Source organism: Petaurus breviceps, unplaced genomic scaffold (genome assembly GCF_028583685.1).
Source record: "Petaurus breviceps papuanus isolate PSGF00001 unplaced genomic scaffold, PetGlider_PUasm1.0 174, whole genome shotgun sequence".
NCBI lineage: Eukaryota > Metazoa > Chordata > Mammalia > Diprotodontia > Petauridae > Petaurus > Petaurus breviceps.
Genome location: NW_027185761.1, coordinates 78,331,924 through 78,358,481, shown reverse-complemented (window position 1 = coordinate 78,358,481; position 26,558 = coordinate 78,331,924). Strand labels below are relative to the sequence as shown.

Sequence of the window (26,558 nt, the reverse complement as noted above, 5' to 3'; positions counted from 1 at the left end):
TGCTAAAGGCCCAGAGGATCTCCTGCCTCCCTGACTTGTACTTCTGAAACAGATGGTGGGCTCCCTACTTGATTCAGCCCAGACAGAAACAAGGGGGTCACAGACCTGTCCAGAAGGCGCCCTGCCGGGGGCTGAAGACCAAATGACTTACCTGTCTCACTGGATTCTTACTCATTTTGCTAATGATCCCCTGTCCCATTTTAATCTGACTGGGCCGCTCTGGGGAGGACGTGCCGATCAGGGTCCCTCTCTAGTGAGGTCATCTGCAGATGGATGGACGCTCCATCTCAGACAGTCCCCTGGATCGGGTGACAGGGTCTACTGGTGTCTAAGTGATCCCAAGGACGCTGCATCCTTCAGAGGCCCTGAGATGGGTCGCTGACTAGCGGCCGGCCCTGAGGGCTTCTTGCCCCACACGCCTGAGTCTGTCTGAGGTCGCAAGGGGAACGCTGATGGAACTGGGGAGGGGACGTGTCGGCTGCTGCCCCTGTGCTGCCAGTGTAAGGGATGCCCGACTGTGAGCGGGGATCAAGTTCTGAGCTTTCCCACCTGAATTCACCCTTCCCTGGCTACCAACACAGGAAGAAGCGGCCAGGCACCATCTATGTCCTCCTGGAGTCTGTGCTGTCGGGGAAGCATGCATGTGTGCAGGGACACCGGAGCTGCACGATTTCATCTTGGGGTAAGAAGCAAAAGGGAGAGAGCCTCAGAGCCAACTGGCCCAGCCCTGGCCGTAAGGCCCAGCTGGGTTAAACGCTGCCAGCAGTCACAAGGGCACCAAGGAGCTGCGCCGGGGCCTGGCCCCGGGGCCTCTGCTGGCCCTTCGGCACTGTCCCCCTGCCCGGTGGCGCCCTTTCCATGCGTGCTGCTGACTGAGAGGCTGCCCTTCCAAGGGTGGGGTGGGAGCGGCTGTGTTAGGTGTGCCAGCCATCATCACATGTAGGACACAGAACAGAACCCAATTACGTCAGTTAATTAGTAGATGAGAAAAGCACATCTCCAAACAGACCCACATGGTTTGCATAACTGTACAGAGAGTTGCATAAACTGCAACCAGTCTGACACTGCATGAATCTTGGGAGAGAAAAAGTAAGAAAGAAGAAGGGTTAATGTCATTGTCATGCAGCAGAGTTAGGTTTCCAACAAATATGAACCAACTTACTCTCTACCGAGAGTTCCAACACAGGAGACAGCATGCAAAAGGAAAAGGGAAAAAAGAAAAACACGCACATTAGTGGTCATCAATGCAAAGTCCCTGTGTGGAAGAAAACACAGAAAATGAAGGACCACAAGTGCACTGATCCAGACGTTCGCCATTCACTCGCCCCCTTTTCTGCCGCCAGCCCTGACGACAGGGGAGGAGAGCCACAGCGTGGATTCCTGGGGAAGTGGGCCCGAGGGGCCGGAGACCCTCTGAGGGGGAGCCCTCTGCCCATCTCTGTGTCCCTCTTGTGGCTGGAAAGCCAGGAAGGAGGCTTATTTTGTGCTCCCCCAGACTGGCGGCCAGAGGGTCCCTGACTGATGAAAAATGAAATGACCGGCCCAGGACCAGGGCCGGCCCTCTACCCTGTGACGCTCTGGAGTCTGTCTGACAAAATCACCCCGAGCAGTCTTGTGAGTGGCGGCCCAGAGCGGCACAAACGAACACTGTCACTGTCTCGTGCTGCTTGATTTAGGCTACCTTTGAGTCAGCGCAGCTGCGGGTCATGCCCCAGACTCTGCTCCTAACCCCAGCCCTTCCTACAGCCAAGGCGCGGGATCCAGGCACGTGCAGCCACTGCCCCTCATCGGCCCAGTGCCAACAGGCAGAGAAAAGCCCAGTTTTTCACAGGACCGACGGGCCACCCGAGCATCTGTGGGGTGTCTGTGGGCAGCAGAGGGGATGGAGCCTTTCACAGGAGAGCTAGCTGGAGGAAGACAGCCCTCCTGCCCCCAGCCTGCCCAGGCCTCCACCCATCCTCAGAAAAGCCGGGCTGCTGCTGAACCCTGGGGACCTGCCGCTCCTCCCCAGGAAGCCCCGTGGGGCTAGGGCTGCCTGGCTGGCCAGAGTACAGGACCTCCCCCCAGCAGAGCTGGAGGTCCCTGTGCTGGCCCGCTGTTCAGCCATGGCAAGGGAAAGGAGTGAAGCTGGCGGGCAGAGCAGGGATGGTCCAGGGGGTGCAGCGCACACACACAAACACACTTGTGTATCTATGTGTACAAATGCACACTGTATATTTGTATTTTGTAGACTATATTGTGTCTACTGGGGGAATTGGGCGGTCCAGGGGATAAAGCCCTGGGCTTGGAAGCAGTAAGACCGGAGTTCAAATTCTGCCAGACACGTGACCCTGGGCTAGTCACTCCACACTGTCTGCCCGCCTACCTCATTCCCCACCTGCAGAACACAGCTTTCCCAGGGCTGCGGTGAGGACTGGGGCACGCTCGGCACGGTGTTGGCCACATGGTGCCGGGCACACGGTGTGGAAGCGTCCCATAACTGTTAGCACCATCATCGCACAAACAGCACTACATATGGCCACACATTACACAGTACGCACAACACAAAGCCACACACACACACACACACACACACACACACACACACACACACACACAGAGTGCAGACAGGGAGGGATCTCGGCCTGGTCTCTCCGGCAGCCGGCCAACTTTCTCAGGTCCCAGATGGTGGGACAATGGAAAGGGATGCTGGGCCTTGAGCGTGGGGGGACACCAGCTGTGCCCCAGTGCCCTCCTCTGTAACATGGGGGCTAGAACAGAGCTCACCCCAGAGTGGCTGGGGGCTCCATGAGGGGCTATCACTGTGCTGGGAATCCCCCACTGCTGTCCTTGTGAAGAGTAAATGGGGACGGAGGATGGGAGACGGTGACGGCCACCAGGAGAGAAGGGGTTAGCGCCCCCGTCTCTCTGAGCCCAAGACGGGTCGGGCCCCACAAAAGACACCCTGAAATGGAGGTGGGGGGGGGGCAGCACCTCGTCAGGGTGGCTTGGAGGACGTGAGCGCGGTCCCAGCCGCATGGTCTGGGACTCAGAACAGGCAGGCTGCCCATGATCCCCTTTGGAGACTCCTACGGCCCAGGCTGGCCGTGGGGTGCGCTAGCAGCGCCTTCCCCCTCCCTCTGCTGGGGCCTGCTCTGGACACCTGACTCAACACAAAGCTCAATGCGGGTCAGCTGTGAGCGCTACGGATGAGGGACGAAGCGATCAGCGCGCGCCAACGCGGCACGGCAGGCCAACGTCCCCAATTCAAGAAGTGATAATAAATACATCTCTTTGAAAACCAACTTGTGCTCCTGATAAAAAAAAAAAAAAGCTCCTTCATTTCAGCCTTCCTTGGGTTGACAACAACCCAGAATTTTCTGCATTCTCTGGATACAAGACAGAAGGCTGCTGGGAAGGGAGGGTATGGAGCCCCAGTGCACCCAAACACCCACTCTGCATGAGGAAGGGGCTCCCAGGAGGGGCTCTCGCTTCTCGTGAAAGGGCTTGTGCCTCCGGGAGGGAGGCTCAGAAGGAAGCACACCTTCCAAGACACGTAAGCCATGGAGAGGACATGACCAAAACAGCAGTGAGAGAAGGCCCCAGGGAGGAAGGCCAGAGATGGCCAGGGAAACCTCGGGAAGGGGCCGCGGCCATCGCTGCCCCATGGCCTGCCGCCTCCACTCACAACTTTGCGAGAGCCCTAAGTGATGCTTTTAACTTTCACAGCTATGACAAGACGGTCCCAGTTCCACCCCGGCCCTCCCGTCTAAATGCACACTCTGTGCCAGGGACAGACAGACAGACAGACAGACAGGCTTGGCTCCCCCCACCCCCCAGCGTGGGCTGCACCGGCCACTCGGGCTTTCTAGAGCCCATGGAGATGAGCTAAGGGGTGAGGGGCGGCGGCATCAGACTTACCTTGCTGTGAGGGTCAGCGAACATCCTGGTGAAAATCTCACACAGTCTTTTCAGCTCCACACGACTAGCAAAACGACAAAGCAATGGATTAATCACCAGCTAGAATTTCAAGAAGATGTTTGAACCCTGCCTTCAAAAGTGTGACCAGACCAGTCTGCTGACCACCAGACCGCATGGGGTGCACAGGGCGGCAGGGGAGGGGGTGTGGGCACCAACATAATGGTGACTGACACCTGGGGCTGGACACGGGGGGCAGGTCACACACGAAGGACCTCGTGCCAGCCTGGCCTGTGTGCAGGGCCAAACTCGGGCAGCGTCCTCCACGGGAACAGGTCCCACACACCAAGGAGACCATGCCTGCCTGGTCTGCACATTCTGCCAGGGAGATTCAGCCTCCCCTTTTCTTGTGACACTGACCATGTACCCAGGACTAGCCAGGGCGAGCCTGGATTCCTTGAGCTTGGGGTCAGTTCATCTCCAAAGGGTGGAGTCTGTTTTTAATAACACTTGGGAGCTGGGGACTGTTTGGACTGGCCCTCTGACAAGGTAAAAAGGGACTGGAAAATGCCCAGGCCCTAGGACCACCAGGTACCAAGCGTGGGGGCCTGCAGTCAGCAAGGCCTGAATTCAAATCCAGCTTCAGATCCTTCTTTCCTTCCTAGATGTGGGGCCCTGGGCAAGTCCCTTTCCCACTGCCAGCCTCAGTTTCCCCAACTATAAAACAGGGATAACAGCAGCCACTCCTTCCCAGGGGGACTGTGATATGTGCCCAGTGCTCTCTATCAGTGCGTACCAGGAGTAGTAGTGAGGGCTTAGCACCAAGAGGGAGGGAGCAGAGAACAGTTTTAGGGGATGGGAAGGAGAGAGAGTGAGAGAGGCTGGGGGGGGGGAGAAAGGCAGAGAGAGAGGTGGGGAGACAGAGAGAGGGAGGAGAGACAGAGAAGGGAGAGATGGGGGGGAGACAGAGAGAGGGAGGAGAGACAGAGGGGGGGAAGAGAGACAGAGAAGGGAGAGATAGAGGGGGGAAGAGAGAGACAGAGACAGAGAGAGACAGAGACAGAGGCAGGAGAGGGCCGCATGTGCCTAGGACAGAACTCTGAGGAATGCGCTAAGTTTAGTAAAGCACCTGCTCAGGGTGGCGATGGCCGGAGGGGCCCGCCCCCACGGGAGCGCCAGCTCAGCGTGGCTGGGGACAGTTGTGGGCACAGGCTGGAGGGCAGGTGAGTCCATTTCTCAGACCAGGAGAACAGAGGTCTGCACGCGGCCCTGGGCCCCTCACCTCAGTGTCCGCTGGCTCCGCAGCAGGCCCTGCAGGCCCAGCAGGCCTTCCTTCCTCTCTGACCAGTTGGCGCTGGCGCAGCGGTTGAGCACCTCGGCCACATCTTCCGTCTGCCGCATGTAGGTGGGGATGCTGCCGTTCCGGGAGCTGTAGGAGCGCTCCGAGCAGGCGCTAGAAGCATCGCTGTTGGCGTCATCGTCTGAGTACATGCCGCCACCGTAGAGCTCGTACCGCCTGCGCGCCGGCTTTTTCTGGGCACAGCAGGGCTTAGTGTGAGGAGGGGTGCAGACCAACCACGCCCACACTTGCACCCCCAGGCGCCAAGGCCCCTCTGACGGGCAGGGGGGCTCGCTCTGTAGGGCGCCTCCTTCCTCCCTGCTCCCTCTCTGTGAGCACTGTGCCCCGGCCCAGTCCGCATCCATGCCCTGACACGCTACAGCCCCCACCCCCACCAGCCCCGGGGGGCTCACGACCGCACCATTTCTCTAAGTCCAACTGGGCTGACCCAAGAACCCTGCTCTCGGCCTTCCAAGTCAGAGGAGGAAGCAAATGTGGAAAGTTTCCTCTAGAGCAGGGGTGGGGACCCTGCAGCCTCAAGGCCGCATGTGGCCTAGGTCCTCAAGTGCAGCCCTTTGACCAAATCCAAATGTCACAGAACCAATCCACCGAACAAAAGGATCAGCAAGGTGAAACGGGCTCAGTCAAAAGGCCGCACACAAGGACCTAGAAGGCCATGTGTGACCTTGGGGCTGTGGTTCCCCCACCCTGCTCTGGACCTTCTGAGAGGGGCAGAAGAAGGGGGGGGAATGGTTGTGGCACCAATGCTGTGCTGAGCTTAATCTGTGTGGGGAGAACTCTGTGAGACCTGTGGACAAAGAACCCACAAAACCTCTGTAAGCCGAGGCCATGACAGCAAGTTCTGCCCCAGCGCAGAGAACCGGGTTCCCGAGGCTTCTCAGCCATGCCTGCGCTGTCTGGCAGGACTCCCGACTCTTTCCCCAATCTTCCAGAGGAGCGGGAGCATGGTAAGAGACGTTAGCGCCCTTGGTGCCCATCCTGCCTGCACACCCAGTGTGGCCTGACCGCTGACGTGTCAGAGTGGGCTGAGGGCATGGTGTGTGCACCCAGCACAGAAAGAGAAAGGTGGTCACAAAAGGAGAGAAAAGAGTGATTTATCTACCTTGGTCCGCATGTCTCCTAAGAGCTGAGAGCAGTGAATTATCAAAGAGAAAAATGGACAACAGTGAGAAGATATCCCCGTGAGTCCCCCTTCCCTCACCAACGTCTGGCTTCCCAACATGGGGCTGGCTCCCGGGGAGCCACAGCAAACACCTGGCTGAACAAGGAAGCCCGGCCGCTGAGCCCTGAGGAAGCATCAAAGAGCTGGGTCGGTCAGCTGGTGACCAGGGGGTGGCAGGACCTGTCCCTCCCATGGGACACCAAGGAAACTCGTGGAAGGGTTCTGCGGTCTCCCAGGACAGAGTAACAGGGGCGTGCCCACTCTACGACCCAATGGGACAAAGAAAGGCCAGTGTGGGTGCCAGAAATCTTCTCACTGCCCCAAAGTGGTGACACAGTGAGGAATGGTCCAATGACGTTACTAAAAAAGTGTTTAACACCACATGGAACTTGTCCTAAGGTTGTGAGGACATGTCGCGTGCTTCGGGCCCAGCCCTGGGTCTGTGCCCAGGTGAGGCTGGTGGCTTCCAGGAGGGGAGGCTTCGCCCCCACATGCCCCCTTCTCCAACAAGTCCTGGAGATTTTCCTTTTTTCCTTAAGGAGTGACTGAAGGCCCATCCCCATGGGCCTCCCCGGCAGGCCAGGCCCACTCCAGCAGGGGGACAGACAGGTCCCCAAGCACCAGAGTAACCAAAGGGAAACAAGGTGTGAGCTCACCAAGGCGTCGGCGACGGCCTCCTCCACGTCGGAGCCTGTGTTCAGGACACGCATGGCGCTGACAGAGGATGACAGGCGGCTGGACTGACTGATTCCGTAGCCTGCCCCTGCCGTGACAGAAGGAAGCTGGGCGTCACCTCTGACCTGAGCTGGCACAGAGGGTTGGAAAGCGATGGGATGGACAAGAAGCAACATGAACATGAGAAAGGAACAGCAATTCAAATGGAGATGCTGTGGAGAACCCTCTGGGCCAGAAGCAGCAGCCCGGGTCGGGTGGGGCAGGGCTGCCTGACACGCGGGGCGGGGCCAGCCTCATGGCACAGTCGCGAGGGGCCTGGTGCGAGCTGGGTTTCTCCACCTGACGTCATGTGAAGTACTGCTGGCAGAGGCGAGGCCGGCGCGCCAGGGAGGCCTCCCCAGAGGGAATGGGAAGGAGCCAGTGCGTGTGTGTGCGTGTGTGCATGCGTGTGGGCGTGTTCAAAGCAAGCACATAACACGGACCACAAACGTACATCACGATGTTAGAAAACGACATGCAGGGAAAACCGAGAGTCTGAACGTGACGGGACAGAAAACGAGAGGGAGCAGGGCCCCGAGAAGGCAGAGCCACACAGGACCGCTCTACATGGGGGGTTCTCTAGTGCAAGGACTGGATGGAAATCAATCAATCAGGGTCTGGGGAAATGGGGGGGGGGGGATATGATTCAACGGAAACGCAGTTAGAACGAAAGCAAGATGGCGGCAGAGCCAAGGGCCGAGGGTACTCATCCTTCACCTGCGGCCCCGCAGACATCGGGGGTGTAGAGGGCACCTGTCGATCTGGAGTGATGCCTGGAAGCTGGAATAACAGGACCACATAAAGCCTGCCTGTTACCACAGGAGTGGAAGAGGGGCCGCACAAGCCCGCCAGCTGGCAGGCTGGGGGCCCGGGACACGCGTGGCGCCCAGAGGCCCTCCGTCCACAGGCGTGGCGAAGCAGGGCCAAAGGAGGCTTCGGGAAGGCAGATGCAGGGGGAGGGCGGGGAGGATGGGCTGGGGGGCCCGGGACACGCGTGGCGCCCAGAGGCCCTCCGTCCACAGGCGTGGCGAAGCAGGGCCAAAGGAGGCTTCGGGGAGGCAGACGCAGGGGCGGGCAGGGAGGATGGGCTGGGGCCCAGACCCTTCCCTCCTCTCTTCTGGGCTCCCACAAAATTCAGGCCATGGCCACCATCCTAAAAATGTTTGTTCTGAAAACAGCTGCGGGACAGACATGGGGACGAGCACCGATTCAGGCAGCATTCTGAACCTTCAATTGTAGAGAGGAAGAAACTGATTTGCTGTTTTCCCCATTAGCTCTGGGCCCCCAAAGGCAAAGTAAGGCCAGAAAATAAGACAATTTAAAAACTCCAAGCTTAAGGAGGCCTAATTCTGAAACCAAATTAAAAAAAGCGTATATGGAATTTAATTTGCAAGGAAAAAGTAGGAAATCTTTTCTCACTCTACAGTCAAGTTTCAGCTCAAGAATCCTCAAGCCAGGGGTGGCTAAGTGATTCGGTGAATTAGAGCACCAGCCCTGGAGTCAGGAGGACCTGAGTTCAAATCCAGCCTCAGACACTTAACACAAATACTAGCTGTGTGACCTTGGGCATTTAACCCCAATTGCACTCCAAAAAGCAAAAGCAAAAGAAAAAGGAAAAAAAGAATCCTCAAGCCAAAATGAGCGTGTCCCTTCAGATGGGAGTTAGATCACATTTCTCCCAGGCTCTGGAAATGAGTCATAGAACCACATGTTCTTTCAGGGCTACAGCCAGAAGGGAGAACCCTCCCAGCCTTGACAGTACCTCTGTGGCCTGCTCCTGCCCCAGGCCTTGCCACAGAGGGCTCCAAATGAGGAGGAGGAACATGGGCTAGCAAGAGGAAGCAGTTTCTTGGTTAGGTTGGCAGAGAACTCAGCCCCTGGGCATAGTGGCTGTGAATCTGCCAGTGTGCTGGGGAGGCTGCCGCTCAGGCCTGCCTAACCCTAACCCACCTACACCAGACCCTGGTCCTAAGCGCCTGCAGGGAGTGTCCATGGCAGGGTGATCTGGGCAAAGCAGGAAAGAAACAGAGTGAGCGCCTTCTCTAGACCCAGAAGCCAGAAAACAGCAGAGTCCAGGAGGCTTGGATGGCCGGCCCTCTTCTCTTACAGAAGGGGCCTCCCTGCACAGCACCCCAGAAGGGCAACAAATCCTGTTAAGGACACGTGTTAAAGAAGAGAAAACACAGGAAAAGGAAACCCCTTCTTTCTATCACACTCCAAATTCAGAAGTCACGTAAGAATCAGAAAAGCCAAAGCACCAACCCCAGTGAGCCCGCATCTGCCTGCGCTTCCTGTGAGGAGGACAGGGCAGACGTGCAGGAACCAGCTAAGGGGGGATGTTGGGCGTGCTCATAGCAACTGCGGGACAGTGAACGGGAGCTTGGCTGAGGCCGCCCTGACTGCTGTGCGAGCTCTGCTCACGCACTTCCAGTGTGCTTTCTCACCCAGCCCTGACGCTGTTTCCCCTCTCCTCTAACCGCGATGGGAAGCGGTCATCAGGATGAGCAGACCTGGGCCTTCACACATCTGGCCAGGAAGGCGAAGGCAACGCCCTGGAGACACAGCCTCAGAGCTGAGCTGCAGGTGCACCCGGGCCGAGCACAGGGACGGCAGCGCTCACAGGCAGACCCAGCTGGCTGCTTCACATTCTTCTGATCTGACTTACTAGAGGGCAGGGAAAGGCCAGAGTCACTGACTTGCTGCAGGTCATGCAGGGAGCTGAGAGCCAGATGGCATTCAAGGCCTCCCTCATGGCGATACTCTGGACAATGGTGGAAATCAATGTGGCACGCACACCAAGGCTGATAATCCATCTGGGGCAGCAGAGGGCAGGGTGGAGTCACCAGAAAAGCCTGGACAACTCTGGCTTCCCTCTGCTCCCCACAAACGGACACGAGGGCCTCAGGAGAAGCCTCTGGCCTCCTCGGGGACCGTCGGCAGCGTGGGGGGACGGAAGGGGACAAGCAGCGCCCATGATGGGCCACACCCTGACGAGGCAATGTGAGACGGATGAGACGAGGTGAGAAAAGGCGGTACGAGCCATGCCGCCGAGAGGGGCCGAGTACTCACCCAGGGGCTGGAAGGAGCGGACCGGACTCGTGTCCCTGCTGCTTTCCCGACTGGCCTCGCGGCTACAGCCTTGACTCACGCTGGGGCGAGGGATGCGGCTTCCTCGCGCTGTGCCCACGGACCAGCACGAGTGGACAGAAGGACACAAGAAAAGAGGCTCTTTAGTGGGTGGTTCCCTGAGGATCGTTTGGGGTGGCCTCCAACCAACTGCTGGGCTCTGTTTGCCATCGCTTAGGGCCTCTGAGGGCGCCTAGAAAAGGACCCCTAGCCACGGCATGTTCATCTCTGTCCAAGGTCCACACGGGGAATGCCACGCGTGTCGAAAGGGAGGAAAGAGGGGAAACTGGACTTCTTCATTAAAACGAAAGGTCACTGGACAAAAGTTCCCGAGATGAGGCTGGGCTGACCTGATGCTCCTACTGCTTAAGTTAGAGCAAGCCAGAAGATAACAGACGGGACGCCACTGGAGTGCACAGGGCCTCGATGGGCCAGAGGCCGCACGGTCAAGCCTTACCTACAGAGAGGCGCGAAGGGCTGGCCTCGCGACTGCAGCCCTGGCTCCGGGGGATCTTGCTTCGTTTCTGGGCTGACGCAGGACTGACCAGCATCCTCTGAACTCCAGAGCTCACAGTAGAGAGTGCGGTGCTGGGTAAAACCCTTCCTGGTGACCCGGAGCGACTGCCAGCTAAAGAGTGGAGAACAAAAGGTGAGGGGTGAGGGGTGCAGGGAAGAGGCGAGAGCGACCCCAAGGCAGCTTCAAAAATGGAAGGAAAACACGGGAAGATGAGCAAGGTGATCTGAGAGAAGAGATCAAGCGTCAACCAGGGCGTGGACTTGACCGTCGGGGGCGGGAAGCCCAGCGCTCTCTGGGTGACTCCCTAAGGTGGACATGGCGTCCAGGAGCTGAAAAGCCACCTCGCCCCAGATTTATGAAGCCGTTCTGAGCGCTGAGGGTGGGGGGATGTGGGGAGCTCTGAGCCCATGGAGGGCAGCACAGTCTGGCCATTCAGGAGGCTAGAGAAAGGTCATGGGCACCGAGGGCCTCCAGGCTGGCTGGGAGCCCCTCTTACACCAAAGTAATCCTCACTGGGGCACACAGGGCAGAGAAGTGACCGTCCAGCCTCTGCCCAGACACCCCCAAAGAACAGTGGTCATTCCGCTCTGGGACAGTTCTCCCCCTGCCCCCATCTTCCAGGCCTGCCCACTGGGGTACCAGAGTCTAAGCATTCCCTTAAAGGAAAACCCTGCCAAGACAGCTCCCCTTTGGCTGCCTCCATGTGTCCTGTTTCTTTGGCTAGTCCAGGCCCTTCACCACCCAGGTTCTCTCTACCGCACACACCGCTCCTAAGGAGGCCAGCAGGGCCTGTGCCCTCTGAGCATGACCAGGGCTGACCTGGTCTTGAAGGTCTGACTCAGGCCTCTGCCAACAGGGCCCATGTCAGCCCAGGAATCTGCCTCTACAACACCCAAAGTTAATCTCATTTATTCAGCCCTGTGCCCCCAGCTACCAAGACCCTTTAGGATGCAAGCTGCCATCCACTCTTAGCACTGTCTCCAAGCTTTGTGTTATCTGCAGACTGGACCCGCGAACCTGCCCGGCTGGGATTCATCTTAGGACTCATCCAATTCACCAAGAAAAATATTCAGGGGCCTCAGGTCAAGCACGGCTTCCCCAGGAGCTCCTCAGGAGACCTCCTGTTGGGCTGACGGTAAAAAGAGGAGTCTGGCCGCCCAAAGAGGGCCATGCGCTTGTGTGGGAAAGCTGCCGACCATCTCCCTAATGACTCATTAGAGAATTTCCCCAGGATCCAAGGCCAGATCCCAGGCGAAGGGTCTGCAGACTCTCCCTCCCCCGCTCTCTCTCGTCCCCTTCCAATATCCCCCCAAACTGGGCCGCTGGCTATTCTGTGGCCTGATCAGCCGGCATCTTTGAGCCTTGAGGCCTTCTGGGCTCTGTACTCAGACTCTCAAGGGCACACGATGGGACCAAGACCTCCTGGCACTTACATGATGCTGTGCTAAGTACCTCACAGCTGTGAGCTCATGCGACCCTCCCCACAGTTTTGGGAAGGATTCCCACTTGAGAGCTGAGGAAACTGGGGTGGGCAGCGTTGGGTCAGTGGGTGCCCAGGGTGATAGCCAGGAGCACATGCCTGAGGCTGGACCTGGGCTCAGGTCTCCCCAGCTCTAGGCCTGCCCGCTGGGCACGGGGCACCCCTGATGCCAAGTCCCCTTACTAACACTGGGCATTTTTGTTCCCAAGATCATTCCCCTCCTGGAGAAAAGAGATGCAAAGCATGCTTGACCTGAGCAGTCATGGCCCTGTGCTGAGAGCCTTACTCAGCATCCGAACCCCTGCCCCCTCTACATTGGAGAGGGGGGAGAGCCAGGGAGCAGGGAGGAGGCTACTGGCAGTCTTCCCGTCCCAGCTTTGGGAGGTTAATCTCTTTTGGCTTGATTTGAAAGATCCCTGGCAAATATGTCACCAGCACTTTCTGGCCAAAAATATGGCCGACCTGCCCTATTGTCTGGTCAGCTGGTCAACTGACCACTTCACTTTTCTCTTCCACATCTTTGGCCTTCAATTAGCACCTGGGCCACCAACTGCCCAAGAATTCCCAATTGCTGCAAAGCCTTTTAAAGTTCTTTCTGGACGTGTCACCTGAGAAGGGGAGAAAGGTCATCCTTGTGGATAAGTCTGGGTCACGTAGCCAGGGAGGCCGCTGACACTGAGCAGGGCAAGGGCCGACGCTCGACAGAGAGCTGGGGGGTCTGGCCCTCACTCCATGTCCTGAAGAAGTGTTTAGCACTCTCTCCACCTGCGTGCCGCACCCACCCCCCCTCCGCAGTCTTCTCTGATCTGGTCCTCAGTCTGCTTCTACACTCTCCAGCGGGCCCAGACCCCAGGCTTCTCCTTGAAGTCAACATGTGACCAAGTCCCCTCATCCTAACTCGTCCAGTCCCCTACAGGGTTCTCTTTTCCAAATCAGGTTGAGTTCTTTCTCCCTCTTCCTTCCTTTCCCTAAAGCCTCTTCCAAATCTGAGGTCTCAAAACTGCTGGTGAGTGATGCGTGAAGACACAAAGTGCCCTTTACAAAGCCCCAGTCCCTACACCTTGGCAGCCAGCCCAAAGTTCTCTTCCCAAGTTCCCAAGGCCACCGAATGCCCCAAAACAGAGGTCACGTTCCTTTTCCAACAGATTCTACAGCATTGAAGACAAGGCCACAGCAGCCTCACAAGAAGAAAATCCACTCGTGGACAAGTTGGGTGGATTCCCCCTGAACTCAGTGATTCTGGGAAGGCTCCTCTCACAGCAGCCCCTCTGGGCAGAGGTTCTTTCAGTGAGCAGCCCCCCGAGCAGGAGGACCCCCAGAGGAACCAGAGCTTGCACACCACACACATATCCATGGACCCTGCCCGCCCTCGCCCCCCGTGCCACAGGCACACAATGTGAGAATCTCATGGAGTCTGATGGGCACAGCCTAAGTGGGTGCAAAGCGGACAAAGGAGGCGTGAGGCACAGGGCAGACAGTGCGATGTCAAGGTTCACGTTACACATGGCTCTATTCAGCAGAGACACCACCAGGCAGAAGTGTCTGGGGCCCAGGCTCATGTCAAGAACAGAGCCAACGTTCTCTGCTCTGTGGCCCGGTGGGAGGCTGGGATGGAGGGGGACCCCCTGGCCCACAAACAACCCCAGGGCAGTAGGTGTGACAAGTGACAGCAGCTTTGCTTACAGCTGCAGGAAAAACGTCTAAAATCATCCCTTGGGGGCCATAGCTTCCATACCCCCAACTTTCCATCAACCCTAAGAAGAGCAAAAAGGGGGAAAGGAAGGTAGAATGGGAGCCTCTCCCAGCCACTGCCTCATCCACAAACCGGCTAATGCCAGGGCTGCTCTAGTCAGCTGAGGGACATGGGAAGCATCAGGGACAGGACACCCCGCAAGAAGGATCAAGCACAAAAAAAGTCAGGGGGAGCGTGGGCCACAAGCCCAGCCTCGGACCCCATGCTCACGGGGTCCTCCCTGACCAAGGCCTGGTGACAGCCACGAGGAGGCAGGGCCAGAGCTTCTGCTGAATAGAGCCCTCTCTGGGAGATGCAAATGGTGACAGAAAAATGCATGCGCACATCCAGGCTGTGGGTTCTTACCGCCCATGGGGTTAGCCGACTGCGATCCTTAGGGGGCGTGAAGGGGAGGGAGCAGAAGCAGAGCAGATTCAACACAAACAGCAAACAGAAAGAGGAGTGCTTCGGTCAACCCGCGCTGGAGAAGAGGCCGAGACGCTGACGCGGTCCCAGTAAGACGCGGCAGGGGCCCCTGAGCCCCCAGAGCCAGTCTCCCCACCCACAGTGGGATGAAGGCGGCCAACGGCACCAGAGGGACGGTGGTGGACCCAGCCAACTGAGGCACGGGACAGAGCCAACACAAAGGCAGCAGCAGCTGGGCTCAGCGGACGTCCCCCAGCCCTCCCCTCCCCTCTGCTTGATCTAGAACAATCATGGCACATGCCTGCTTTGATCCAAGAGATCCGATGGGATTTTTCTTAATGGTAATGTGAAAAATAGGGAAAGAGCCAGCATCACACTCAAGTGGAAATGGACTCAGGCATCAATGAGCACCTATCACAGCAAGGGCTATTCCTTAATGGCCAAAGAAACCAGGAAACCCCCCAGCTCAGACTCCCCAGGGTGAGCCGCGGCTGGCCACAGAAGGGCCCCTCCCCAGGAGCAGAGCCCGAAGCGAGTGTCCCTTGATGGGGGGCTGTCTGGCCTCCCGAGCTCCCAACAGAGGAGGACGGGTACCCTTCTTTCATGTCACTGGCCAGAAGCCACCGATGGGGGCTCATTTTCTGGACTGAGAAGGTCTGTGTAGACAGTGGAGTCACCAGCCTGGCTTTCCAAGGACCTTACCCACACAGAGCAGGAGTTCTGGAGCAGAACCTTGACCGTCTGAGTGATTAGGCAGCACTGACCCCTGGTCTCCTTAGGCCCATGGGGCTGCAGAATCTACTGGGATCTACCCTACGTGTGTTCTGCTCCAGGGTTTAAACTGAGCACAGATTCTGGATGGGGAAGCAATCGGGACTGTTTCCTCACCTGTATAATGAGGCAGTTGGTCCTGGCTGCTACCTAGAGTTTGAATTCTTATCCCTAATGCTTTTCCTTCCTGAAGCCTTCAGCCACATAAAAAGTTGGAAAGTCCCAGTCTACAGCAGGGTCTCTGTGAGCTTGTTATTTAAAAAACCGTGATGAAAAGTTTCAACATAATTGACCTTTTTGTAATCCCATGTCATTACTTGAAACATTCAGTACCAGGATTCTGAGAAGGGAAGCCCCAGCAGGTTCAGGACCCCAACATGGTGAGACATGCCTGGCTGGAGGTCAGCCCTGCTCCCGTCTCTAGGTTACAACCCTCCCCTGGATGCCGGGGATGTGAAGGGCTGGTGGGAATACTGCCTCGAGCACCAATCACAGGAGACCTCGGCCCTTCAAGATGGCAGAGGAATTCTCTGGGGAGTTACAATTTTGGTTGCACTGACCAAGTGAGTGATGAATGACTGCATTATTTGGAAAGGGCTGCAGACATGCCCTCTGATTAGCAATGAATTCGTGAAAAGAAGGAAAATCATGGTAACGGTGACGTCTTCTGGAAGACAGTAGGCGCTTAATAAATGCCCCCCCCCAAGTCCCCACCATGAAGAAATGGCGGCCGCACATACCTGCCTGCAGTTCGAACCAGAAACAAGGTACTGTGGCAGCAGGTTCTGAGGGAGGACAAGGAGAAGTCACCTTGTGTGTGTTCATCCTTCCACCCGTGTCAGATGCTGACAATCGCTAAGAGGGGGGGACCATGTGACGCAGGCGAGGGAGGGGGGCCGACAGCAGGGCGCCGAGGGGGAGGGGAAGGGTCCTGCCGGTGACCCGGCCCTAACAACACACACACACCACAGAGCAACACAGAAAAGGGACCGACACATGCACCGCACCACGCCGCGCTGGGAGAGTACCTTCGTTTTTGTCGGGAGACGATGGACCTACGACACAGAATAACAACTCAGTAGGCGGCCTCTGCCCAGCAAGGAGCTCGGCCGGAGCCCACGCCTCTCCCGCTGGTGCCCGCCCCGCTGGTGCCCGCCCCGCAGGCCAGAGCAAGAGCGATACGTACGCTGGGACTGAGAGACCATCTTCGTCCGGCTGCGCCCCCGCGAATCCGCCTTGGAGTTGGCCATGCCCACCACCGCCGTGGAAAGTTTGGACCTCATGCGACCTGAGAAAGGAAGTCTCTGTCACTGGGGCCCGTGTCACCACTCGCTACTGATCTGGAAGTTGGTGACCACCATGTAGCGCCTAGCTAAAACCGTCATTCTCGGGTGGATGTAGGCGAATGTTTGCTGTGACCAAACAGTCACGCATTGCCAAGTGCAGGCATCTGGACACGATCTTTCAAATGGAAAAATGATGGAGACCCCCACGACAAAGGCCTACAAACCGACGCTGGAATGGCTGAAATGTCTCGTTTCTATCTCTCACATTCACATGAACTTTCTTACTTTGTGGCACCCTGGCCTCGCTTCCTTACTGGGAAGGAACCCTGAGGCCACGCTGGCCAACCGTGGCTATTGGACTGATGCCAGCAGGCCACGGGGAAGAGCCTGACTAGGTCAGAGACCCCCTCACTAGCCCACAGCCTGTCTTCCACTGCATGGGGTGGCAGGCCCCCACCTACATGCTCCGGGCTCTGCCTTCTGCTAGGGCGCCCTGAGGGCTGTAACTCGGCCTCTACAGGTCCCTTCCCACGGCCCTCCTTGGCAGGAGGACTGAGGACATCTCTTCTCAAACTTATGTGAGTCATCGATTCCCCCATCAAGTGTTGGTGGGCTGTAATGGGCACCACCACCCTGTACCTTTGGGCCACATATCAACTTAGAAAGTGACATCTTAACATTATCTATGTTTTATCATATTTTTACTTATTTTGTTAAATATTTCCCAATTACATTCTGGCTGGGTTTAGGCTGTTCTCGAGTGTGTTATAGGCTACGTTTCTGACTCAGACCAAATATTATAACTACCAAGGAGCATGTTGGCAAGGGACTATTCTTAGGATGCTAAAAACTGGCCAATCTCCTTTTTTGTTAAGCCACCGGGAAGCCCCATTCTCCAAAGTCCCATCACCCTGGCAAGACTTCTGACCAGAAGCCAGGGACCAGCAATCTGCAGCTTGGGGACAGAAAACATGGGGTGCCCCTGGCTGGTGCAGGACACAGGGAAACTGGGAGAAAAAGAAACATGTGGAACTAAGAGGCGGAGGGGAGAATGTGAGAGCAGAAAGCAACAGGCCAGAGAAAAGGGCTGACTGGCAGGAGGCCGACGCCAGTATTCTCCAGATTCCCAGCCCCCATCAATAAGGTGCTCAAGAAGCAGGACAGACTGGGCCCTGACCAAGGGGGAGAACGAGTGCCTCCCAGTGCTTGTGAGCCCCAGTGAAGTCACCTCAGACAGCGGCACATGGCCCCCCAAAGTAAAGCATGACGCGTTTTACTGGAAAAGGCATGATGCCATCAACCCAATTTTATGCTTGATGTAGTTAAACATGTAAAAACAATGATGCTTGAGTAGCCAATGGTTTCCTGGAATTCAAATGAAAATCACAGGCAAAGCGATGGCCCCTCCCCTGGAACCACACACACGCACGCACGCACATACACACAGACACACACACACACAGCACACACACGTGAAAAAGCCAGTGAGGAATTAGTGTGAAACCTCTAAGAGATGTCTTAGTTTGCTTCGAAGATGAATGGGAACGTTATGGGAAAGGGCTGTCTATGCTATCAAAGATGGGATGGAGTTCTTACCATCTTCAGAGGCTGTCCCTAAACAGGAAAAATAAAACAATAACATTTCAGCCAATTCTACAATGTTTGGGTTCAACACCTTTCAGAGAGCTGTGATACTTGGGCAAAGATGGACCGTCTACCTGGGCCATTTAGGAGCACTTGGGGCCCAGAGGGACCGGCTGCTCACCCTCCTAAGTGAGCCCAGCTGTGCCTGAGAACAGGGGATTCCATGCCTGAATCATGTGGACGGCAACAAAAGCCAACGGGGTTCTGGGAGGAGACGGTGACCCTGACCCCAGAGGTGGAGCCTCCCGCGCTGACCGTGATCAGGCAGGGGGGGGGGGTTGGGAGTGGGGCACTCACAGCGTGGCCACCTCTCCCGCCTGCCCCGGCCTGACATGGCTGCGGACTGCACTGGTCTTCCGGTCTCTGAGCAGGGGGCTGGCTCTGACCAACTCAGGCTCAGCTCCCCAAAGCGTGACCCTGCTACTAGGACCCGCACCGCATCTGCAGCAGGCAAGGCGGTATGATGTGAGAAGGTCCTCGTCCAAGTTAAGGGGACACTGAGAAACCAGAGCATTCCTCCTACAGCCAGCTAAGAGGCACAGGGCGGTCTGCCATCTTCCTAAATTCAGACTTCGAGTCAAGTCAGAAACAAGTACAATCCCCCATTGTCAAAAGAGCAGCAATGGAGGCAGCGAGGCAGTGCAGTGAGAATAGAGCACCGGCCCTGGGGTCAGGAGGACCTGAGTTCAAATCCAGCCTCAGACACTTGACACTTAACTAGCTGTATGACCTCGGGTAAGTCACACCACCCCAACTGTCCTGCCTTATCCCTCCAAAAATAAAAGCAATAATACAGCTGGGGTGGACTACACTCACAAAGTCCCCGAATTTACGGAGGATGAGCTGCCGGCACCTCCACGGCCCTTCTAAGCCCAAGGACTCCGATCCACTGCCAATCCCGCAGTCGTGACAAAGACCTTTCTTGTATGAATTCTGACACTGTATTAAAACCCAAGGTGAATGCAAACAGTGGCGGGCCGGTGGGCCGGGCAGGCCCAGCCTGGGCCCTGAGAGATGTCATCCTGACCAAGGAGGGCTAACGGGACATTCCAGAGGCAGGGACAGAAAGCAGCCACAAAGCTACCTGGCTGTCAGGTTCGAGGGTCAAACAGAAGGAAGTGCTTACCGTCTGTCTTGTCCGATGTGTCCTCTTTGGCAAACGAGTAAGCAAAAAATAAAGGAGAGCTCGGTGGGTTAGGGGGAAGGCTCGAGATGTGCACCAGACATTTTCCTCCCCATGCCTCTCCTGACCTGGCCTCTCTTCTCCAAGGGGAGGGGAGGAGGTAAGGCCTGCAGACCTACTGGGTTCCTGGCCAAGAGTAAGGCTACCAACGGTGGCACAGAGGACTGTCACCGCCTGCAGGAGGCCTTGGGGGTTCTCTCCTGTCTCCTCCTACTCTAAGCCCCTTCCCCTAGGCACAGGGCTGATCACACCAGTGCCACTCTGAACGTCAGTGTCTTCTCCAAATGGCCCTCTCTAGCAGCGAGGTCTGCAAGCCCTGATCCCATGGCCTCTAAATGTGAGAAGGAAGAACTTTTTCCTGGTTTGCTCTGGCACACCGGGTAAAATTCCAACACAGAGCAAATTTGAGGGAGGAATGTGAGGGGAAAATTGTTTCTAAGTCACCTGTGGCTCAGCTATGGCTTTACTGTAAATAAGTAAAATAGACAAAACATGGCCCTCATCAGCCATCATAACTGCGCACACAGACATGGGATTGCACATTTCTCAGCAGTCTCTCCAAAGAAGGGGACTCCTTGATGGGTCCTGGGGTGCCAGGAGGGGCTGGGGAAGGGAGGCCGAGCGGCGTTGGCCACAGGAGGAGACACGTCTGTCCTTGGACTGGAGGAGGGTGGAAAAAGCCAGTAAGCGGAGGGACTGTTGGAACCGCGAGCATGCTGCAAGCTCCTGCAGCTCCGGCTCTGGGAATGCTCCAGCAGTCCAACACTTGGCGTCCCTGCCCCAGGGTGCAGCGGCGGGCACTAGCGGGGGACAAGGGTGCCCTCTTTAGAGCCAGCACTCACTCCTTGTGCCTCCCTGACACAGAGAAACATAAGCCTGATGCTGAAGGGCAAAGCCTGGGGATGAATGGATGGAGGCCAGAGTGGGCTTTGTAAAAATCACACCCAAGCCAATGCACTCACTCACCTAGAGAAGCGTAAGAGCCAGGGGTGAGGGAACTGGGGCCAAGGCGCCCACTGCTGCCGCCACCCGCCTGCCCAGCTACGTGGCGGGCTTTGGCCCCTGCAGCGGTATTCACATCGATGTCACTGTGGGACCGCTGAAGACTTCCAGGACTGCCCGTTGTTTTACCGCCACTGGAAGACACTGGTGGAAAAGGAAGAAAGCCGCGTGGTGACTGACGGGTTCAGTGGGAGGCACCCCCTCCGCTGGGCAAGATGAAGCCCCCCGCAGTGCCTCACCTCTCCCAGGGCCGGCCGAGGTGCTCCCTGTGGACCACTTGGAAGAGAACGGGCGGCTGAAAGAGAGAAAGCGAGAATGTCACTGGCGGTCAGGAAGGGTGGCGGGCTCTCGTCCAGGACAGACAAACTCAAAGCCCTGCATCCAAACACCGAGGATCTGTGATTGTCTGGCGAGGACGCCACGTGGGATGCCCTGACCCTGGACTGGGGCTTGTGAAGCCTCCAAGCTGCCAGGAACAGGGAGCTCAGCCCTCGGGGCAGCATCATTCAGGGGCCCTGTCCCTCCCAGGTACAGGCGTGGCTACCACCGAGGCTTCTTCACGGAGGCACAAGCCCCTACTCTACCTTGGCATCTCCTCCCACTCCTGGCTCCTTCCTCCCCTGCCACCCGCCAAGATACGGGTGTGGGTTTTCCATCCCCTAATCCAGTGCCTCTTCTGTCTCCCCTTCCCTGCCAGACTCGGGGAAGAGGGCTGTCTACACCTACTGTCTCCACGTCCTCACGAGCCCCTGCTGGTGCCCCCAAAGACCCAGAGAGTGAGTTATGGGATGAGAGGAACAAGGAACTCTGAAGGAAGAAAGTGTGGACGGCGGTGTGGATGGCAGGCACTGATGGAGGGCCGGGGGCTCCAGACCTCATCTGCTGCCCCTCCCCTGGTGAATGGGCCCACCTTCCTGGAGGAGGGGAGCCTGGGGGCAGAGGGAAGAGCCCCTGGGGGTGAGAAGAGGGCCAGGGACACCCAAGAGAAAGTCCGTGTGGCCCTGAAGGCTGCCACCAGCAAATGAGCAGTGCAGCCGGAGGGGAGACGGAAAAACGGTGGGAAAGGAGACCACGTGGCGTTCACGTGGCATCCACCACCAGGGTACTACAATGAGCCCTATTTAGCAGGCAAGGAGACTGAGGCAAGAAGCTGTTAAGTGGCCTGCCCAGGGTCTCATAGCTAGAAGGGAGTGTCCGAGGCTGGTTCTGAACTCAGGTCTTCTGGCTCCAGGCCCAGAGTGGCCCCTGGCGGCTGCCAGAAGAAATGGCAACATGTGGTGGGACCTGGGTGCCAGGGCCATGTCGCATGCTGCCCAGCACACCATGGATCCCCTTGTTGGGCCCAAGGTCTTCAGATGTGGCAGATGACCTTGTAAGGCCCTGCCCACAAAGCCCACGGCACCTGGTGGCCCTCGCTCCTCCAAGTGCTAACAGCACTCACAGGACCCTGTGGCCCTTCCCACCAATGCTCACAGCGCCCAGTGGCCCTCCCCACCCAGGCACTCACAGTGCTGGTGACCCTCCCCCCCAGTGCCCACAGCGCCAGTGGCCCTCCCTGCCCAGCGCCCACAGCACCAGGCTCGCTCCCCATGCTTACTTGAGGCTCTCCTGAGAGCTGGAGGAGGATCGGTCTGAGGGAGGGAGGGAGGCGGCGCTGCCTGAGTTCTTGAGGTATGTCTGGAGGCTGCGCTGATAAGAAGGTTCCAGGGAATTATACAAGGTCTCTGCTTCACCAGGAAAGTGGTTTCTGAGGCCCATGTATGTCCTAGAGGGACCGAGAGAACAGTGGTTACCAGCTGGGCGAAGGCAGCCCTGACCTCTGCCGCCGCCCCTTCCCCAAGCAGAGGCATCGATTGGCACACAAGGAAGAAGCCGTGATAGGGATCACTTTATGAGGCAGCCCCTTCTGGGGGGCACACAGAGACCCCAAGACTGAGCAGAGAAGGCTCAGGGTCAGAGGTAGGAGGAGAGGGACAAGAGAAACTTACTTCCTGGCTTCCACTCTGGCCTCGGCGTCCGCGTCATGAATCCCCTTCTTAATTGTTTCGACCAACACAGCCGCGTGTCTGAAAGATAAACAGCCCTCAGGGATCAAACAAAGGTCATACTGTGTGCACCATGGCCCCACTGGGTGCCCCCTCACCTTTGGGCCCCCAGGATCAAAGTTAAGAACCGTAACTCTAAGGGGAGCTTATCAGGACCCAAGGTGTCTGCAAAAGGCTGAGGGGAGGTGGCCCTTCTACAGAGGGGCACGGGCCTGGGGAGGGAGGGGAGAGGCGCCTCCAGCCAGAGTGCTTGACGCCTGGTCCTGCACTCTCTAGCTGTGAGACCCTGGGCAGGTCACCTTACCACTGCCTGCCTCAGTTTCCCAACTGTAAAATGGTGGTATTCCCAAGAACCCCATGAGGCGACTGTAAAAAGTGCTCAGCATACAGTAGGAACCCTCTAAGTGCCCACGGCCTTTCCTGCCCCCTCCTTTGGCCATCACCAAGCCCTGGGCCCAGCCCCCGTCCTCCAGCAGCTCCCAAACGGTCCACAACAAACAAGCTACGGGGGAGGGAACAGCCACCTGCCACGGGGGTCACTGCCACGGTGTGGGATGGTGGTGTCTGGTGCGAGAATTGGCGGACGGGGCCTGGGGCCAGGAGGGAGGTGGACGAGCCACCCCCAGTTGTGACACACTGACCAAGCAGAACCCTGCGGAGGGAGCACAGGGGCTGCCCTCACATACCTTTCTAAGGAATGGGTCTGCCACTCTTGCAAGAGGAGGTCCAGAAATTCAAAGGAACGCCTGGAAAGGAGGGAATGCCAAGGTGTGAGTGCAAACGGGCTGCAGCAGAGCACAGGGCCAGCAGCATGAGTACATGGGTGTATGCGTGGCCACGGGCTCACGTTCTACCGAGGACCCCCCCCCCAAGGGAGAGAGGACAGAGCTGCTGCCCTCCTTGTCCACCCCTCCCTCATGGGCCCTTCCGTGCACTCACCTCCTTACTGCCACTGACTTGGAGGAACAGTTGCTGGTTATTAGCGGGATGAGCCGGGGAACATGCGTGTGCTGAAACACACAGAAATGGTCTCAGCACTCACAGTGTGGGATTCGGGTCTGGGCAGCAGGGCGGTCATCTCTGCTGACCACCGCGCCCCGCTGCAGCCTGGCATGCTGCTTTCTTTGTTGTCTGGTCGTGGCCAACTCCCCGTGGCCCCATTTGGGGTCTTCTGGGCACAGATCCTGGAGATGTTCGCCATTCCCTTCTCCAGCTCATTGCACAGATGAGGAAACTGAGGCAAGCAGGATGATGTGACTTGCCCAGGCTCACCCAGCTAGGAAGTGTCTGAGGCTGGATCAGAACTCACAAAGAACAGGTCTTCCAGACCCCAGGCCCGGAGCTCTGCACACTATGGCACCAACTAACTGCCTGGTGGCGCACAGTAAGTCCCGAATGTTTCCCAACTGGACCTAAGTGGGGCGGCCGGGGGCCGAAGCATGTAGCAGGAGCACACACCAGGCATGGAGCGAGGCGGAAGGGAGGAAGGGGAGGTGCAAGAGGAGAGGAGAGACGCGCACCGTTTCCCACGGCCTGCCACAACCACCGTGAGCGTCGGCCCCTCCCCCAGCTCTGAGAGGGCCCCCCCCAAGCATGGCCAAGGAGCACGTACCCGGATGATGAAGCGAATCGCCGCGCAGCCAGATGTGGCCATGACTTTGGCGCTGTTGGGGACCAGGTTGAAAAGGGTAGGCACGATGGCTTCGGCGCCATGGTCAAACTTGTTGCCCAACACCGTGGAGAGATGTCTGCGAGCAGCAAGAAGGGAGAAGCAGCACGTAGGCGACGAGGATCTGGCACACGCGCTCAGTAAGCGCCCCCTCTCTGGGGCACAGGCTGAGGAGGAACGCCCTGAGGCCTGGGCAGCCAATGGAGGCGAACTGGGGGCAAGCTGGGGTAGCCGCTAGGAAGGAGGCGGGGGAGGGGCCAGGGAGCGCCACAGGGCCCGCCGGGCAGGAAGCAGGGAGGACCCCCTCAAAGACCGACGACCGCCAGCTGCCAATGGCTGGCCCCGCCCCAAGATCTGCAGCCGGGAGCCCGGGAAGGCCGGCTGACACTCACGCGACGGTGATGCAGGCTTCGCGGACCACCTGGGACCGCAGATCCTTGGCAGAAAGCTTCAGGGCGCCATCCAACAGGCGCAAGTGCTGGAAGAAGCAGTCATACTGGGCCGCGCCAGCCAGCAGCAGGGATCGGACTTTCTTGAGCTGCAACAGGAAGACAAACATGAGGATGAGGGAACAGCGGGGGTGGTGCGGCCTGGATGAGAGGACCGCGGCCCTGCAGCCCCCAACAGACAACAAGAATCACCAGCCCCTTCCCCAGAGGAGAAAGACCCCAGGGTCCAGAGCAGAGCCATGCAGTCTGTGGAAGAGCCCACCACGCAGACCGTCGCCCGGAGGCCAGTGGGCACCACTGGGGTTTCCATTTTACAGAGGAGAAGACTGAGGCTCAGAGACAAGGTGACCCGTGCAGGCCTCAGGGCTCTGCCCCCTGTAGCCCGTGGGTGCCAAGCCTTACAGAAAGGGACCGGGCACACACTTGCTGGCACTGGTGTCTGGCAGCTGCATTTAGGGCAGACTCGTGGCGCCTGCCTCTGCCTTACAGGGCTCTCTCTCTCTCTTTTCTGAGCTTTATGGATCCCCTAAATGTTTCTCTAGTATCCCGCGCTACCTTCCGTGGTTAAATTCCCAAAGCTGAAAGTGCTGGCACCAGGATCCCGGCTAGAGGCAACGCTACCAGGCCAGCACTAGGAGCGTGTGGTCTCCCCTCAAGGGTTCTCGTCTCTTATAGTGGGCTCGTGGGAGTGGTCGACAACAAGGCTGGCCACTTATGAACTAGGGGATTCTGTCCTCAAGAGGACACACAGTCTGGGACCCATCTCCTCTGCCCTGGACACAGGCAACTGCCCAGAATCTGAGGGTGGCAATTATCAACACAGGGCTGGAACCGGATTAAAATCAAATTGGGAACCATGTAAGAAAATAAGTAAAAATGTAAGACAGCCTGAGAAGAACCAGCCTTCCAGCCCAGAACCTTGGTCATCGTCCTGGAAAGCCAGCCCTGAGGAGATGCAGCCTGGGCTGGCTCCTGCAGGGGCTGCAGCCACAGCCCCTGAAGGCGGCTGGGAAAAGGGAGCCCTGGTCAGCAGAGTCCCAGGCCCTCTGCAGTGGCTCCACATCAGGCCTGATGTGACTCTCTCAGTGGGGAAGGACCCTGGGACCTTCCCCCAAGTGCTGTCACCCCCCCCTGGGGGACCCACAAGAGCAGGGCCTGGCTCACTTTTAACATGTCTGCTCCCAATCCTGAGCCCAGGCCTGTGAAGAAAGCAAGCATTTAATAAATGCATCCTTCCTTCCCTCCCTCTTGCACTGGCCAAACACTCCCCATTTATTCCTTCTCTACTTGTTGCGGGGTATCAGATGCCTATCGAGTGCACGTGTCTGGCTCCCACTGCCAGGGCTGCACCTGTCCCCCACCTAGAGGCTGCTTTCCAGGAAGAGGACATTTTTGGCCCGCTTTCCATCCCCTCGTATGTTCTCAGCTCCTCCCCTGGCTGTTTCCACACGTTTTCCAAGTCACTCCCAGACTATGATGGCATCTTCTGTTACTAGCTTGAACACATACATTCATCCTAGAGGCCCTCCCTTCCAGATGAGGAGATAAGAGGCCAGGGAGGCGAGGGAAGGGACAGGAAGGGAGTTCCCTTGCCTCGGCCTCCACTGGAGTCTCCAGACAGTCAAGGCATGATGACTACACGGAGATGGTGTCTGGAGGCCGGGGACTTCTGCCCAGTCCCTTTGCTGCCACTGGTATGGCCGGCCTGTGGGGGGGGGGAAGGGGACAGCGGTGGACCCCATGTCCCCTACCACTTCTGCATAAAAGAAGAGGAAAAACTAGTGTGCAATGACAGCAAAGTAAAAGAGGCAGTGGGGCAGGGCACTTACTGCATTCGCGCGCTGGTCCCAGTCATGCTTGTCATCCGATAAAATTTCCCTGATTTTATTCAACGTTTCTTCAAGTTCACGACTAGAATATATCTAAAAATAAGAATCACAGTGGTAAACATTCAAGGGTTTGTCCGAAGAGAGGTCGGCCCCACTAGGGGCCGCGGCCATCCTCCTGCCCTGCGTCCGTTCGAATGGAAGCTCCCATGGTGGGGTGTCACATCCCAAGCATCAATGAATGCTCAAAACAGACATCTCCAAAGTAC

General features: G+C 57.6%; 1 protein-coding gene across 23 annotated transcripts in view; it reads right to left on the bottom strand.

Moving 5' to 3' along the window:
• CLASP2 (cytoplasmic linker associated protein 2) overlaps positions 1 to 26,558 on the bottom strand; it is a 132,729-nt gene that overhangs the window by 34,132 nt on the left and 72,039 nt on the right. For 5 of the 23 annotated variants that reach the window (XM_069084453.1, XM_069084459.1, XM_069084470.1 and 2 more), the window contains 18 exons: positions 26,293 to 26,385; positions 24,407 to 24,552; positions 23,958 to 24,093; positions 23,285 to 23,355; positions 23,032 to 23,091; positions 22,289 to 22,366; positions 21,898 to 22,065; positions 20,540 to 20,595; positions 20,265 to 20,444; positions 19,242 to 19,265; positions 16,372 to 16,473; positions 10,717 to 10,887; positions 10,203 to 10,310; positions 7,851 to 7,913; positions 7,076 to 7,182; positions 6,360 to 6,383; positions 5,180 to 5,430; positions 3,901 to 3,964 (listed from right to left, as the gene is read on the bottom strand). In XM_069084453.1, coding sequence (XP_068940554.1) covers positions 3,901 to 3,964; positions 5,180 to 5,430; positions 6,360 to 6,383; positions 7,076 to 7,182; positions 7,851 to 7,913; positions 10,203 to 10,310; positions 10,717 to 10,887; positions 16,372 to 16,473; positions 19,242 to 19,265; positions 20,265 to 20,444; positions 20,540 to 20,595; positions 21,898 to 22,065; positions 22,289 to 22,366; positions 23,032 to 23,091; positions 23,285 to 23,355; positions 23,958 to 24,093; positions 24,407 to 24,552; positions 26,293 to 26,385 — 1,902 coding nt within the window. Of the gene's footprint in view, positions 1 to 3,900; positions 3,965 to 5,179; positions 5,431 to 6,359; positions 6,384 to 7,075; positions 7,183 to 7,850; positions 7,914 to 10,202; positions 10,311 to 10,716; positions 10,888 to 16,371; positions 16,474 to 18,067; positions 18,086 to 19,241; positions 19,266 to 20,264; positions 20,445 to 20,539; positions 20,596 to 21,897; positions 22,066 to 22,288; positions 22,367 to 23,031; positions 23,092 to 23,284; positions 23,356 to 23,957; positions 24,094 to 24,406; positions 24,553 to 26,292; positions 26,386 to 26,558 lie in introns of all 23 variants that reach the window. The other 18 variants (XM_069084457.1, XM_069084461.1, XM_069084474.1 and 15 more) reach the window with 9 other exon arrangements.